Source organism: Neofelis nebulosa, chromosome 17 (genome assembly GCF_028018385.1).
Source record: "Neofelis nebulosa isolate mNeoNeb1 chromosome 17, mNeoNeb1.pri, whole genome shotgun sequence".
Lineage (NCBI taxonomy): Eukaryota > Metazoa > Chordata > Mammalia > Carnivora > Felidae > Neofelis > Neofelis nebulosa.
The window spans coordinates 33,978,320-33,994,139 of NC_080798.1; the positions used below are offsets into that span (position 1 = coordinate 33,978,320).

At 41.2% G+C, this 15,820-nt stretch overlaps 1 protein-coding gene and 1 long non-coding RNA gene across 4 annotated transcripts in view; both read right to left on the reverse strand.

Moving 5' to 3' along the window:
- Positions 1 to 1,038: 1,038 nt before the first annotated feature.
- On the reverse strand, positions 1,039 to 3,808 carry LOC131500352 (uncharacterized). The gene is made up of 2 exons (XR_009256256.1): positions 2,387 to 3,808; positions 1,039 to 2,137 (listed from the first exon to the last, which is right to left on the reverse strand). It is a non-coding gene; the product is annotated as an uncharacterized LOC131500352 (long non-coding RNA).
- Positions 3,809 to 4,992: 1,184 nt separating this feature from the next.
- The window catches only part of BBS2 (Bardet-Biedl syndrome 2), a 35,067-nt gene continuing 24,239 nt past the window's right edge, over positions 4,993 to 15,820 (reverse strand). For 2 of the 3 annotated variants that reach the window (XM_058709490.1, XM_058709488.1), the window contains exons 14-17: positions 15,672 to 15,809; positions 14,664 to 14,776; positions 7,505 to 7,653; positions 6,318 to 6,799 (exon numbers count right to left, since the gene is read on the reverse strand). In XM_058709490.1, the coding sequence (XP_058565473.1) occupies positions 6,693 to 6,799; positions 7,505 to 7,653; positions 14,664 to 14,776; positions 15,672 to 15,809 (507 nt within the window). In that variant the 3' untranslated portion in view covers positions 6,318 to 6,692. Of the gene's footprint in view, positions 6,074 to 6,317; positions 6,800 to 7,504; positions 7,654 to 14,663; positions 14,777 to 15,671; positions 15,810 to 15,820 lie in introns of those variants that run through there. The other variant, XM_058709489.1, reaches the window with a different exon arrangement.

The window sequence follows — 15,820 nt, forward strand, 5'->3', positions numbered from 1 at the left end:
GGCATTTAAATGAAGAGAATGAGGTTCACTTCCTTTAGGTTGATGGTTTCAAGATTTTTTTGATTTTGTACCCCAGATAGATAGTATCTAGATAGATAGGGATAGCTATCTAGAAATTTTACACATGTACGAATATTCAGTATTGTCATAAAACACTAATTTTTCTCGGGTGAGATGAAAAAGAAGTACCTAGAACTAGCTCTAACGTCTTCCCACACACACACAGTACCGGGCCAGTTTACATGCGTACTGTTTATTTGGTGTTTTTTCAGTTTATTTATTTTGAGAGAGAGACAGGGAGAGAGCCAGCAGGGGAGGGGCAGAGAGGAAGAGACAGAATCCCAAGCAGGCTCCGCACTGTCAGATCCATGAGATTGTGACCTGAGCCAAAACCAAGATTCAGACACTTAACCGACTGAGCCACCCAGGCACCCCTACATGTCTGCTGTTTTGGAGACCAGAATTCTTTCACCACAGGGGCGCCCGGGTGGCTCAGTTGGTTAAGCATCCGACTTCAGGTCAGATCATGATCTCACAGTTGGTGAGTTCGAGTCCCATGTCGGGCTCTGTGCTGACGGCTCGGAGCCTGGAGCCTGCTTCGGATTCTGTGCCTCCCTCTCTCTCTCTGCCCCTCCTTTACTTGTGCTCTATTTCTCTCTCAAGAATAAACAAACATAAAAAAAATTCTTTTAAAGAATTCACAGCACAGTGACACGTGGGATTACAACAACTTTGTAAATAATGGCTTACATGTCAAAGTTTGCCTTTTCTTTTCAGTTCCTACAGACTGAATAAAGGTCATCCCTACAATATTATTTTCGCTCACTTGCTTTCTGATGTGTTTTCATGAGCGGGAGAGAGGGGGATGAGGTTCTAGTGAACAATCTGTCGGTAGCATAACTGCAAGTGGAAGGCCCAGGGGAAAGCGCCAGGGCGCTTGGAAAAGAGATACTCATGGCCGTAGGTGACATCTAGGAGGCCACCCCACTTTTCCAAATCTGGAGCGCTCAGTCTAACTCTTAGCATTCGTACAACGCAAGCGTTAAAATGTGTTTATTAGTTTCTCCTTAACCTCAGTGTGTTTAAGGTCTGCACCACAGCAGAAGCTTCTGTGCTCTACGCAAAAGGATCTCGCCGTCCGAAGGGAGAGACTCCTGGAGGGCCAGGCTCCGACGTTTCCATCAGTTACATCATCTACGGGAAAGATGGTGTGTTCGCAGGGCACTTTTCTGCACTGAAGACACTCAGTGATTGAGAAGCTGGTCTTCCTTAGTACTTCATTCTTCACCTGGATTTTTAGGGCTTAAAGCCAGTGTCAACAGTTGTGGCAAAAGAGGAACTGAAACACGGGCATCTTGTAAATCCTTCTTTCAGGTAAGAGCTGTTGACGTTCACCTGTGTAATAGATGGCACCTTCTCTCTCAACAGTGAACCTCCGATTCTTATTGTTCCTTTTAGCGAAGGAAGATTATTCCCCCGCCTCAAAGAGAACAGCTTTATGTTTTTTCAGATTATATGAATAATACACGTTCGTTGTGAAGAATTAAAACATGTAAAAATAAAAAGGCAAGCTCATCTGGAGTCGCGCCATCCTGGCACAGCCACTGTGGCGCTTTGTAAGGTACCGACTTGGCTAACCTGAACCACATTTCCCAGAATTCCGTTCCCAGTCAGGGTGAGCCACAAATTCTTGTGCAAGATCTGGGGGGCCCGGATGAGGCGGTAGCCATTTAGTAGCTCACCACGTTGCTTAGCCAGAAGCCCACCTCCTGGTGTGAATCCGCATCTGGGCTGCAACTGTCCCAGCTGCCCCTGGATGTTCAGCATCTCTGTTCGAGGTCTCCCTGCCCGTCCTCTGGGCTTCCAGTTCCCACACGAGACAGACAATGTGCCTCACAGAGACTGCTCTGCCACTTCCTAGAGCTGCATAAGGTCAACCCCCCAGAACAAATCCCCTTTACGTGTCAATAATGACGGACATTAAGAACATTTTCGTAGTTATGTGGACAGCATATTAGCATTTCTGTTAGAAGGAAAAATAAAACGTTCAAGGAAGAACCCTGTAATAATCTAACTTCAGTACAGTTTTAAAGATGTGGAAAATGAAGCCTAGAAGAGAAAGGGGCTGTTTTTTAACCTGGTTTTTTTTTTTTTTTTTAATTTTTTTTTTTCAACGGTTTTTTTTTTATTTATTTTTGGGACAGAGAGAGACAGAGCATGAACGGGGGAGGGGCAGAGAGAGAGGGAGACACAGAATCAGAAACAGGCTCCAGGCTCTGAGCCATCAGCCCAGAGCCTGACGCGGGGCACGAACCCACGGACCGCGAGATCGTGACCTGGCTGAAGTCGGACGCTCAACCGACTGCGCCACCCAGGCGCCCCTAACCTGGTTTTGAACTTGGCTTTCCTACTGCTCACCAACCACCTTCCAAACTCTACTGAATGTGGTGGTTTCTTTTCCGCAGTGGGGGAAAAAAAAACCAATGCCTGGGCTACCTTTCCTAGACCAGCATTTCTTCAGCTAGGAGTTCTGACTGCCAGGGTCTCTTCAATACCATTATGTACTTACTCGTATATTACTGAAACTGAGTGAGAAAATACAAACCCTGTTAAAAGGGTCACCCTTTGTGACACCAGAGGCAGGCTCTCCAGCCCTAATGAACAGAATATTCCCGCAGAAACACACGATTTCCTTCTCTGATTGATGCAAAATCAGTCCACATAGACAGCTCTGAAAACTACTTGGGAACTGTCCATGTGGCATCGTTTTAGGAAAAGCAGATTTCTGTACCATACAAATAAAAAGATGAGTCAGGAGCTACAGCATCTAGTGTGGGCAGGGGCCAGATGGGAAAGAGGCAAAATGCAAAACACCAAGCTGCAATGGGTGTCTTACTGTACTTTAGTTTCAAAGTGAAAAGTGGAGATAATTTAGTTCTGTGATCACAGGACTCTGCACTGGCAGATCTGCAACTGCTAATTATAAAATTTGAAACATAAATAATGTTAGAAATCATCCTTGTAAAGCACTTCTAGGGTTGCATAATTGTAAAGTCCCTAGTTCTTTGATTTTTGAAGCCACGGATGGGCTGACTAAAGGCAGGCGATTCCACGGAGAGCAGCGGGTGCCTCTTTGTGCTCGGGGCACTGGCTCGGCACCACTGGGAGGAGAAAGGTGATTGAGACGCAGCCCCTGTTCTCAGTGGAGGATTAACATTTACCTAAACACAGAATGTAATAAGGGTTAAAGAATAGACATGGGAGGGGAAGGGTCTCCTGAGGAGAGAGCATTTGAGCTGAGCCTTGATGTACGTGGATAGGCAGACATGGTGGGAAATGATAAAAACCATACTCTCTAAAATATTGAGTACCAAGGTGCCTGGGTGGCTCTGCCAGTTTAGCGTCTAACTCTTGATTTCGGCTCAGGTCATGATCTCACAGTTCGTGGGGATCAGGCCCCACATCAGGCTCTGTGCTGACAGTGCAGAGCCTGCTTGGGATTCTCTCTCTCCCTCTCTCAGTAAATAAACTTTAAAAACAATAAAAATAAAAAATATAGAGTACCTTAATCTGGATGTGGGCAGGGTGACTTTATTTAAAAGGATGCTTAAAAAATGACTAAAAAGCTTTCTCCCAGATCCCAGAATCCTCAAGATCAGCTTTTTTTTTTTTTAATGTTTATTTTTGAGAGAGAGAGAGCAAGCAGGGGAGGGGCAGAGAGACATGGAGACAGGCTCCACACCGTCAGCACAGAGCCCAACACGGGATCCGAACCCTCACCCCAAGATCAGCTTTTTTTTTTTGTTTTTTTTTTTTTTTTTAACATTTTTATTTATTATTTTTGAGAGACAAGAGTGTGGGCGGGGGAGGAGCAGAGAGAAAGAGGGAGACGCAAAAAATGAAGCAGGCTCCAGGCTCTGAGCTGTCAGCACAGAGCCCGACGTGGGGCTCGAACTCATGAGCCATGAGATCATGACCTGAGCCAAAGTCGGACACTCAACTGACTGAGCCACCCAGGTGCCCCCCGAGGTCAGCTTTTAAATGAAAGCTCAGTGTTCACTTAAAGCTTCAATAAAATTCAGCAATAAAATAGAGCTTAAGCCATGACATTTTAGAAGGCGCTCAGATTCTATCAGGATAGAAAAATGTGACAACAAAAGAGAAATAATTGATAACCATTTTTCTCATCCTTAAGTTGAACACGGTGACTTCTGAGAGGAAACAGATGGTAGAATGTTTTATGAACATTTTCACCTGATCCAGTCTTTACATGACTGGGAACAGTCTGGAATAGCAGGAGGGGCCACGGCTCCTTGGTTTCAAACCCACACCATGACTCGCCAAGCCGTGAGACTCTAGAAAACATTGTGCCTGAGCTGAGGTAACTACTATCAAGAGGATCAAATTATTGTGAAAATAACCTATTTTAACCTGTAAGTCAGGGCGATGTAAAGCTACCTTACTGCAGGTTAGCCCCTTCAAGACTTGCCGTGAGTATTTTTGGGTCTAAGAAGGAAGTTTTTTGGCTGAAGAACAACAGAATGACCTTTGATGAGATTATTAGGATCCCTAAAAATGAGTAGTGTCATGCAATTAAAACCAACACCAACTAGAGATTTTAATCCCAAAAGCTACAGGTTAGATTATGGTCATGATAGAAAAAGAAAAGAGTAGGACTCGAATTTTGCCAGTAGCTCTGTGACTCTGGCAAATAATTAATCCCCACAGCTCAGTTTCCTCACCTTTGAAGCACCTATAAGTTGTTTTTCTACTCCAGGGATTATGAAAAAAGAACACAGCATATATGGGTCTTTTGAGCTTATAAATTGAAAATGCAAAATAAAGGTATTATAGGGCACAGTCTCATAAAAATTAGGATTCCACAAAGCTCCCACTTCAGAAATAGAAGAGGTCATTCAAAATTAATTTACCACAAGAGGATGGCTTCACTTCCCTGCTACTTAGGAATGCTGTTAAGATGTGAAAACGATGAATGTTTTATTTTTTAATTTTTTTAAAATATAATTTATTATCAGGTTAGCTAACATACAGTGTATACAGTGTGCTCTTGGCTTTGGGAGTAGATTCCCATGATTCATCGCTTACATACAACACTCAGTGCTCATCCCAACGAGCGCCCTCCTCAATGCCCATCACCCATTTTCCCCTCTCCCCACCCCCCCGCCCCATCAACCCTCAGTTTGTTCTCTGTATTTAAGAGTCTCTTATGGTTTGTCTCCCTCCCTCTCTAAACTATTTTTCCCCTTCCCTTTCCCCATGGTCTTAAGTTTCTCAAATTTCACATGAGTGAAAACATGATATCTGTCTTTCTCTGACTTATTTCACTCAGCATAATATCCTCCAGTTCCATGCACATTGTTGCAAATGGCAAGATTTCATTCTTTCTCATTGCCAAGTAGTATTCCATTGTATATATAAACCATGTCTTCTTTATCCATTCATCAGTTGATGGACATTCAGGCTCTTTCCATTCCTCAAAAAACTAAAAGCAGAACTACCCTACAACCCAGTAATAGCACTACCAGGAATTTATCCAAAGGATACAGGAGTGCTGATTCATAGGGGTACTTGTACCCCAATGTTTACAGCAGCGCTTTCAACAACAGCCACATTATGACGAATGTTTTAAACATTAAACCAGTCCCAGAATCTACCTTAAGGCAAAAGTTTCACTCTGAGGGAAGGAGTTGCTAGCTGTTGGCACAAACACCAGCTTTCTCTTCCTTGCCTCTCTGCAGTGAGATGTGGCCATGTTAGCTAAGGGAGCATGAGTGGAAATGATAATGTGCTATTTCCAGATCACAGCTTTGATAAAAGCTTTCCCTTTTCTACTGACTGGGATATAAATACCTGTAAGGCCTTAGGACAGCCCTTCTCCAACAGGGTTCCTGTGCCATCAGGTTTTCACTGTATGTGATGAATGTGAAAATTGTCACCCGAACTGATTTCCTGAAACTTCTTTCTCTAGAGAACTCAGGGAAAGGCTGCTCTAGAGGATGACAGGGCTAAATGATCACAGGAAGCTGGGTCCCTGAGTAACTATGGAGAAATCCTAACATAAAGGAGAAATAAATGGGTCATGATAAATTTTGAGGTCTATTAGTTTCAGTAGCTAACGTTACTCCAACAACAGATCAGCCTCAACTGACTCCCTTAACGCAAATCTGTTGTTTACACCCACCCCCCTTTCAGTGATAAGGCACACAAATGGAATATCCATGCTTGTGTTTTCCTCCACACAGTACAAATGGTTTATGTAATTCTAATACAGTGGTGATTTTATGGTCAACACAAAGTGTAACTCTTAAGTTTTAATGAAAAAGAAAGTTAATTACAAATTCAATTACAATTTCAAGGAAAAAGATGTATCTATATGCCAACTTTACATACATACGTACAGAAAAACTGGACTTTGAAGCGCTAACATTTCAAAGTGTTCAAAGTGTTCACCCACTCTACACAAACCTAGTATTGGGTTACTGCCGCTGATTTTAAAAATAGCAAGTGGATCCGCTTTTCAGATGCAGAGCGTTGTCTTACATTTGTACCACTCACCACGGCTGTTACCATTCTTAGCACCTGGGGTCACCGGGATATAATCCAAAGCAAACTAGCCTAGAATTTTAGGGAAAAACACTTTTCAGGAACTTCATTACCTATTGTTTCCTTTCCTAAGAAGAAGCTGTCCCCACGCGCATGATTCTGAACAGCATGTTGATGTTGTTGCTTCGAATTGCATCCCGACAAGCAGTGATCACCTGGTTCTTTGGTTTTCCGACTGTGTGGGATAAAACATCCAATCAGTACAATCCAAAAGATCATTCAAAGTGACATTATAAATCAGAGGCCAGCTTTAAAACAGCATAAAACCAGGGAAGAAAAGAGATATATGGTGTGCAAATTTAACTGATTTATCTTACCACTCCCTAAAAAAGGTATCTTTGTGAGGGAATTTATCACAAACCACACCTACAGACCATCAACAACCTACAAATGAAGTCAGTTCTATAGAAAAGAATCAAAGCTTCTATCTACCTAGCAAAGGTTATTTCTAAAAGAAGGTCAAAGCACTGACCCAAACAGCAGATTTCAGGTCTAAATCTCTGGCTATATTTCGGCTGCTTTTGGTTATTCTATTACTCTTTCTCTAAACTTTAAGTTGGATACTTAGCTCATTAATTTTCAGCCTCCCTTTTTAAAAAAATAGGTATATTTGAGGTTTTCCTTTGGGGTATATGTCGCTAGGTTTTTCTTGGAAGACACAGCAAGACCTAAGAAAAGGCGCTGAAAGTTTTCCTGCCTCTGAAGTCTGCAGACTGACTAAAGCCTAACAGGCCAGCCAAGGTCAAGTGGCTTCCACTGAGCTGAGTGTTACAGGTGTGCCACTCTCGGCCCCAATATGAATTCTTGAAGCCACCACTACCTCTAATGGTTCTCACCCCAAAATCACAGACTACTTAGGGTGCTACAAAAAGAGACTTACCCCGCAAACGACCTGCTCTTTGAATGGCCTGATTTACTGCTTTGAGGTTCCCCAGTAGCTCTGTGTGATTGTTACAGCGAATTTTGTATCCGTTTAGCAAGTCTTTATTAAGGTCGTACAGTTCCATGTAGCGATTCTTCATGGTTTTCCTGTGTAAATCAACATCAGTGTATGAACCTCATCATACCCCAATATGGCAGGCTTACATGAGAAAACCTGTAAACTTCTTACGTACATAAAGACACCAATTTTTTTAGCTTTGAAATGTTTGCTTTGACAACACTGAGAAAGTTTCCATCAACATATTCTATTTCCTCCAAATAAATGGAACACAAATGGCCTTTCTTGTTTAGTGGTCCACGGTTTGTTTGAATTTAGGAACCAACAATTAATAAACGCCCGCTGGGTGGGGGAGTAAAGAAAAGTAGGCAAGGCAGTAAGGTGGCTTCACAGTTTCTGATTAATATTCATTGGGCAAAAGTGACCTTATTCTTAATATTTTTAGACGACTGGTAAATTCAACTTCAAATTTCATCAAGGTTTTAAAAACAAAGGCATAAAGGGGCGCCTGGGTGGCTCAGTTAAGTGTCCGACTTCGGCTCAGGTCATGAGCCGGTTCGTGAGCTCAAGCCCCGCATCGGGCTCTGTGCTGGCAGCTCAGAGCCTAGAGCTGCTTCAGATTCTGTCTCCCTCTCTCTCTCCCCTCCCCCACTTGTGCTGTGTGTCTCCCTCTCTCAAAAATAAACATTAAATAAAATAAACTAAAAACTAAAAACAAAGGCATAATATTAAAACCACAATGAGATATTACTACACAATGAAAATGATTAAAATAAAATAAACTGATAAAGCCAAATGCTGATAAGGATGTGGAATGACTAGAACTCTCCCGCACTGCTGATGGGAATGCAAAATGTACAGCTACTTTGTGAAATGACTGCGAAGTTTCTTAGGAAGTTAAATATACACTTACCAAATGACCCAGAAATACCATTATCAAGTATTTACCCAAAATAAATGAAAACATGTCTATAAAAAAAACTGTATGCAAATGTTTGTAGTAGCTTTATTCACAATCACTGAAGTATGGAACAACTCAAATGTCTATTAAGTGGTGAGTGGATAAACAAAATATGGTATATCCATTCAGTGGAACAGTACTATGCCCAGCAATAAAAAAAGAACAAATTACTGACACAGGCAACAACATGGATCCATCTCAAAGGCATTAAGGTAAGTGGAAGAAGCCAGGCTCAAAAGGCCTATACTATATGATTCCATTTATGTGACATTTTGGAAAAGATAAAACCACAGGGAGAAAAATCGGATCAGTGATGGCCAGGGACTAGAGGTTAGAGAGATACTGATGCAGAGAGACAAAAGGGCGATGGAAATATTCTACAGCTTGACTGTGGTAGTAGCAACACGGTTATACATGTTTCTCAAAATTTACTGAACTGTAAACCTTAAAAGGGTGATTTTTCTGCGTGGATATAGTAAATTATGTATCAACTAAATTGGCTTTAAAAAATAAAACAGGTACATCTGAGAGCCTCTAAATGAAATATAAATAATTCAGGAAAAATGGAATTTAGAGGTTGGTGGTCACTTTCCTCCATTTTAGCAGTCAAATGCCTAAGGCCAACAATAGCTCTCTGACTGAAAAAGAAAAAAAAAAGCCAGAGACAGAGTTAAACAGGGGCCCTAGAGGTAGCTGGCCAGAAAAAGCAGAAACCTAATATACCTCAAAGAAAATAATGGGAAGAAAACAAATTACAAAGAGGCAAACCAGTCTCGATTTACAAAGGATGCAATTTTACATCTGGAAAAACTGTAACATAATTTAGTAAAGTAGTAGATTACCAAATCAATATACAAAAATCAGCAGTGTTCATATACTCAAAAAAAAAAAAAAACAAAAACAAAAATATAGGGGCACCTGGGTGGCTCATCAGTTAAGTGTCCAACTTGGGCTCAGGTCATGATCTCAGGTTCATGAGTTTGAGCCCTGCATCAGGCTCTGCGCTCTCAGCACAGAGCCTGCTTCAGATCCTTGTCTCCCAGTCTCCCTCCCTCCACCCCCCCCCCTTGCTTGCTCTCTCTTCTCTCTCTCTCAAAAATAAACACTAAAAAAAAAACAAGATATAATGTGGAAGAAAGATCCTATTTACAACTGCAAAAATAAAATAGGCACAAACTTAACAAGAAAGTCTGATACCTATACAAAAGACCTACAACATGACTTGAACACATAAAGACAGACCGTGCTCTTAGTAAGACTGAACATCCTTGTAACAATGTCAGATCAAGTTAATAAACTTAACATGATCCCAGTAAAAACACTTATCTTTTTTTTCTGGAGCTAAAAAACCTGGTGATAAAGTTCACTGGAAAAGACAAGCACAAGCAGCCAGGAAAACCATGAAAAGGAAGAGCAACCTAGCCATACCAGGTAACATACGAAGCACTTTCCATACAAAGTAAGGAAAAGAACGGCACTCCCAAATGAAGAGCAAGACAGACCAAGAAAACTGGATAGGAAATCCAGAAATAGACCCAAGTGCATGTGGAAACATGAAGCATGATAAAGGTATCTCAAATCAGTGGGAAATGGACTTTTAAAGTAGGAGTATTGAAACAGTGCAAAAAAGAGAAAACTGAACTTATCACTGTTATGCTGAAAACCAGGATAAACTCCAACCGAAACAGGGATTTAAATGTAAAAGAGGAAAACACAGGTATTTAAAAAATAGGTTAATTACTCTGAATTCGGTGTAGAAGTTTAAGGAAAAGACTAGCCACTTTGACTACATAAAATTTTCTTAAAACTTCTACGTGGCAAAACCAAAAATAAATTTTATTTTTTAAATAATATCCTTTATTTTAACCAGGGCACTTACATATTTTTTTTCTGAGTTGTTTTTTTTTTTTTAATGTTTAGTTTTGGGAGAGAGAGACAGCTTGAGTGGGGAGAGGCAGAGAGAGGGAGACACAGAATCCGAAACAGGCTCCAGGCTCTGAGCTGTCCGCACAAAGCCCAACGTGGGGCTTGAACTCACAAACCGTGAGATCATGACCTGAGCTGAAGCTGGACACTTAACCCACTGAGCCACCCAGGCTCCCTAAAAATAAATTGTTAAAAATCTAATAAGCAAAGGACAAATACAAATGAAAACCTGGGGGAAAATATGCATTTCCTATCACAGATAAAGGATTAATAAACCTAATACATAAACAGACAAGATAAACAGTTCACACACAAAAAGAAAAGCCAATGGCCCTTAAAACAATGAAAAGATGCTCAACACTGCTCGCAATAAAACAAATGAAAATTAAAACCACAATGAGACCACTTCTCACCCACTGAACTGGTAAAAACCCAAGAGTGTGCCAACATACTCCATTGGCAAGGCTGAAGAGAAACAGGCACTCTCATACATTACTTCTGAGAATGCAAAATGACAGAACACCTAATGGAAGAGAATTTGGCAATATCTTGCAAAATTCTGTACGCGTTTATCATTTATCCTGGCAATTCCATTTCAGGACTTGTTCCCAAAGGTATCTCGGCAAAAATATGAAAAGATAACAAAGCTATGCGCTGCAACATTATCCATAAGAGCAAAAGAGCAATCCAAATGGAGGGAACTGGCTGAACAAACACCCAGAGCATGAGTGTTGCGCAGCCGTAAATACAATGAATAGTATTTCTGTGTGTGACTATGCAGTGAGCACCATATTTTTAATTGTAAAACACCAGGCGGGAAAGAGTAAAATGCTATGATCTATCTATAGAGTGAGAAGATGAGCGTGTGTGTGTGTGTGTGTGTGTGTGTGTGTGTGTGTGTATTCAAATTTTGACTGGTTATTTATAGTGAAAGGGAGGGAATAGGATGAAGGTGACAGGAATGAGAAGTTGGACACTTTTTTAAATTTTTTAAATGTTTTTATTTTTGAGAGAGAGAGAAACAGAGCGCAAGCAGGGGAGGGGCAGAGAGAGGGAGACACCAAATCCAAAGCAGGCTCCAGGCTCTGAGCTGTCAGCACAGAGTCTGATGCGGGGCTCAAACTCGTGAACCGCAAGATCATGACCTGAGCCAAAGTCAGACCCTGAGCCAACTGAGAAAAGTTAGACTCTTCTGCATATTGTTTTATAGAACTGACTCTATATAAAAGTTTTAATAAATGTGTAATAAAATTAAACCCAAAAGAAAAAAAATGCCAATTCTCCCAAGACCAAAAGCAAAATGAACCAAATGAACCTAACTGTAGATAAATTTGTGGCATAACCAAAAAGGGGGGAAGTATTTCAGATACAATAACTTGACTAAAAATCCCTACTGGAATATACTCTAAAGACACAAAAAAAAACTAGAAAAAAAAGTTTTTACTGTTTTCAGCACTCATATTGTTGATGTTGATACTATTCATCAGTCACACTGGTATTATACTAGCAAACAGTCATGTTGATACTGGTTAGAACCAAGATTTTTCAATGTGAGAAAGAAGAGATATACTTTAAAATAAAAACTAAGAGCCCTCATTCATAAATCTGAAATGGAAACAGAATGAACTCATGATAGTCTCACAATAAAAATATATACATTTCCTGGTTCTACCCATTGAAAAGTCCAGAAACAGTAACCGCCCAGAGGGCGGTGCCCAATGGGCACCTCTCATGCACAGACTATAATCTCTAAATACCAATTCCCACTAAAAGTAACCAAGACTCCTTAAAGAAATGGCTACTTCCAGATTCAGAAAGATGTACCAGATAAGCCTAAAATATTTTGTACAAGAAAACAAGGACCTAACAGAAAAATTGGCTATGTCCAAAGGTAGCTGTAGCCAACCTGAACAGGTTTCCAGCGGCCTAAGACAGGACAATTTGGCCATTATACAGAGTAACTAAAATGGACTGAGCACATTAAATATGTTAAAATATATGAGTTTATAAGGATTTAAAAATCTCATTGGTTAGCACAGAGATGCTAGAGAACCAACTCATTAGCTTAAAGCTGATAAATAATCCTTACAAACTGTACCTCAGGGAGCAAAATAATCATTAATTCATAAGGGAATGTTATGCCTCATAGAAGTATTTTGCTAAAAATGAAGAAAAAAATAACAGAATTAGAATATCACTGTTTTGCAAACTCCTAAAGAAATAATGGATCTACGTAATGATCATCAACGACTGGTAACAGAATAGAAAGAGACAACCAGGCATTATATGCTCCCACGTAGAAGTACACAACACCACTTATGAGCTATTCTTGCCAAAAAGTTGAACCTGAGTCTAGCCAACCCCCTGCATCTAACTACCATTTTGACAGAAATCCAGGGGACAAGAATACTACTAAACATTATCACAAGGATGCAATCAGCAAAATCCAAAATGGGACACCACAGAAGAGGGAGAGGGCTGGGAAAAAGAATAAAAAAGAATAAGCAACATGTGGATTAAAAGAGACTTAATTTTTTTAAAATTTTTTTAATGTTTATTTGTTTTGGAGAGGCAGAGAGAGACAGAGCGTGAGCGGGGGAGGGGCAGAGAGAGACAGAAACACAGAATCTGAAGCAGGCTCCAGGCTCTGAACTGTCAGCACAGAGCCCGATGCAGGGCTCGAACCCACAAACCCCAAGATCACGACCTGAGCCGAAGTCAGATACTTAACCGACTGAGCCACCCAGGTGCCCCTAAAAGAGACTTAATCTTTGGTCTTTGTTTGAACAAACCAATTTAAAACATACACGCGCACGCACGCTCACGTGCGACAACTGGGGAAATTAAACACTGACTAGGTTATTTTGTGATATTAAGAAATTATTTTACAGGGTGCTTGGGTGTCTCAGTCAGTTAAGCATCCAACTTCGGCTCAGGTCATGATCTCATGGTCTGTGAGTTCGAGCCCCGCATCTGGCTCTCTCTCAGAAATAAATAAAACACTAAAACAAAATAAAACAAGAAAAAAGAAATTATTTTACATTTTTCTAAATGTGACAATGGTATTGTGGTTAGTGTTTTTCAAAGGCTCACTGTCTGAAATATTTATGGCCGAAAGGATATGATGTTTGGAATTGGCTTCAAGATAGTCCAGTGCATGGGAGAGGAAGAAGGTGAGCGCAGCCATAAAGCAGGATGGGCCAGGGGGTGACCAGGACCGAAGCCAGGTGGCAGGGGTATGGGAAATCACTGTATTACCTCATCTACTTTTGTATGTGTCTGAAAATTTCAACAATGTAAATTCTTTTAAAAATCACTTACTTCTGAGCAACACCATTTTAACGTATGCCGATGATTCAGGCCTTTCAGGAAAAAGCCTAAGCGGCACCCCGGGTGAACCCTTGCCTCTAATGTACACAAACTTCATCCATCCCTGGTGTCTTTATCTACCTCAGTACTTTTAGTGCCGAGAAAAATTCTGCAAGAAGCTAGACCTGCATGTCTTTGTGTTGTTTTTTTTTTTAACTGTTTTATTGTAAAATGTAAAACACATTCGGAATAGTTCACACAACAAATGTTTGTTAACCAGGTCCGGAAACAGAACATTGCCGCAACCCGGAAGCTTCCCGATGGGCTCTTTCTGAACACAGTCCCTCCTCCCCTGACAGAAAATACTGTCTTATGTGGTAATGCCTTCGCTACGTTTCCTTACATCTTCTTCACCTATGTATGCTTCCCACATGATACACTTTTTAGTGCTGTCTGTTTCCAAAGTACATAAAAGGAAGCATTTTGTACACGTTCTTTTGAATCTTACTTCTTTCAATTTCCCTTATGCCTGTAAGATTTGTCCATGTTGTCATATGTCATGGAGACAGATGCCATATTTCATGGTACAACTATATTATAATTTAGCCATCACATTGTTGATGCTACTTTGTGGACTGTTTCCACTTTGGGATTCTTATGAGCAATGCCTCAGGAACATTCTCGTACAAACATCCTGGTGTATATGCGCAGAAGTGTTTCTAGGTTATAAACCGGGAGTAGAATTCCCGGGTCACAGGGAATACACATATTCAACTTCACTGATGATGCCAAGTTATTTTTCAAAGTCACTGTACCAGTGTGCACTCCTACCAGCAGCATTTGAGAGCTGTTATTCCGTATTGCTGACATTTTTAAACTCGTACCTGTCAGGTAAATACTCACATGTCCCTCATCAGACGCGCATCCTCAGCTCGGACCAGCAAACTTCGGATCAGGTTAGAATTATCAGCCATCTCCGCACTGAGCTTCTGATGCACTGAGTGATATTCATCCACCTGGAGACCACGAACACTCAGGAATGAAAAAGACCTCACAGACTCCTTGAAAATTAGTCAGATTGAGAAGACACTATCTGCCACACACAGAGGCCCTTCTCTCTACCCTGTTCACCTACACCATCTCGACTCTCCCCCACGGTTTCACCTCACCAATGAATTATCAGTCTATACCACCTCCCGCACTCAAGATGACACTCCATCTGGACCTCTCCACCGGGAGCCCTAGCAACATGCATATTAACATTTGAGAGATCTGGGGTGAGAATGCGGTTATAACTGAGGACCAGTCACTATCCTTTTTTCTTTTTTTTCTTTTGGATTTGGGTTGTTGGAAAGCACTAAGCCAAAGAGCAAGGTGAATACAAGAGATAAGATGAGTGGCTAGCAAAGGAAAAGGTTAATATGACGTTTGTTTAACTGTAAACCAAACAAAGAAAGCAGGGTGGTCAGAAGCTAAACCCCTCACCTTTATAAAAGAAACCCTTTAGCTAGTGGGCCCTCTCAAACTAATTCAACTGTAACAATTTTCAAAAATTCTTTAGAACATGGCTATCCAGGGGCGCCTGGGTGGCTCAGTCGGTTGAGCGTCTGACTTCAGCTCAGGTCACGATCTCGCGGTCCGTGAGTTCGAGCCCCGCGTCGGGCTCTGTGCTGACGGCTCAGAGCCTGGAGCCTGTTTCGGATTCTGTGTCTCCCTCTCTCTCTCTCTGACCCTCCCCCGTTCGTGCTCTGTCTCTCTGTCTCAAAAATAAATAAACGTTTTAAAAAAAAAAAAAGAACATGGCTATCCTGTAACATACACACATTTGTGGTATCTCTCATCTTCCGAGACACATTTCAAATGTCATGAGACTACCACGTTCTCACAAATGCAGCCGCCGGGTGCCCTCACCTTAATTAGCACCTTTCGTAACTCCTCAAAGTAAACCGGGAAATCTGCTTCTACCTGAAGGTCTTCAATAGCAAAAAATGATGCCATCGACTGGATGATGTCACCAGCCAAGTCGATATCATCAGTATTTACGGTGATCTATCCAGGGG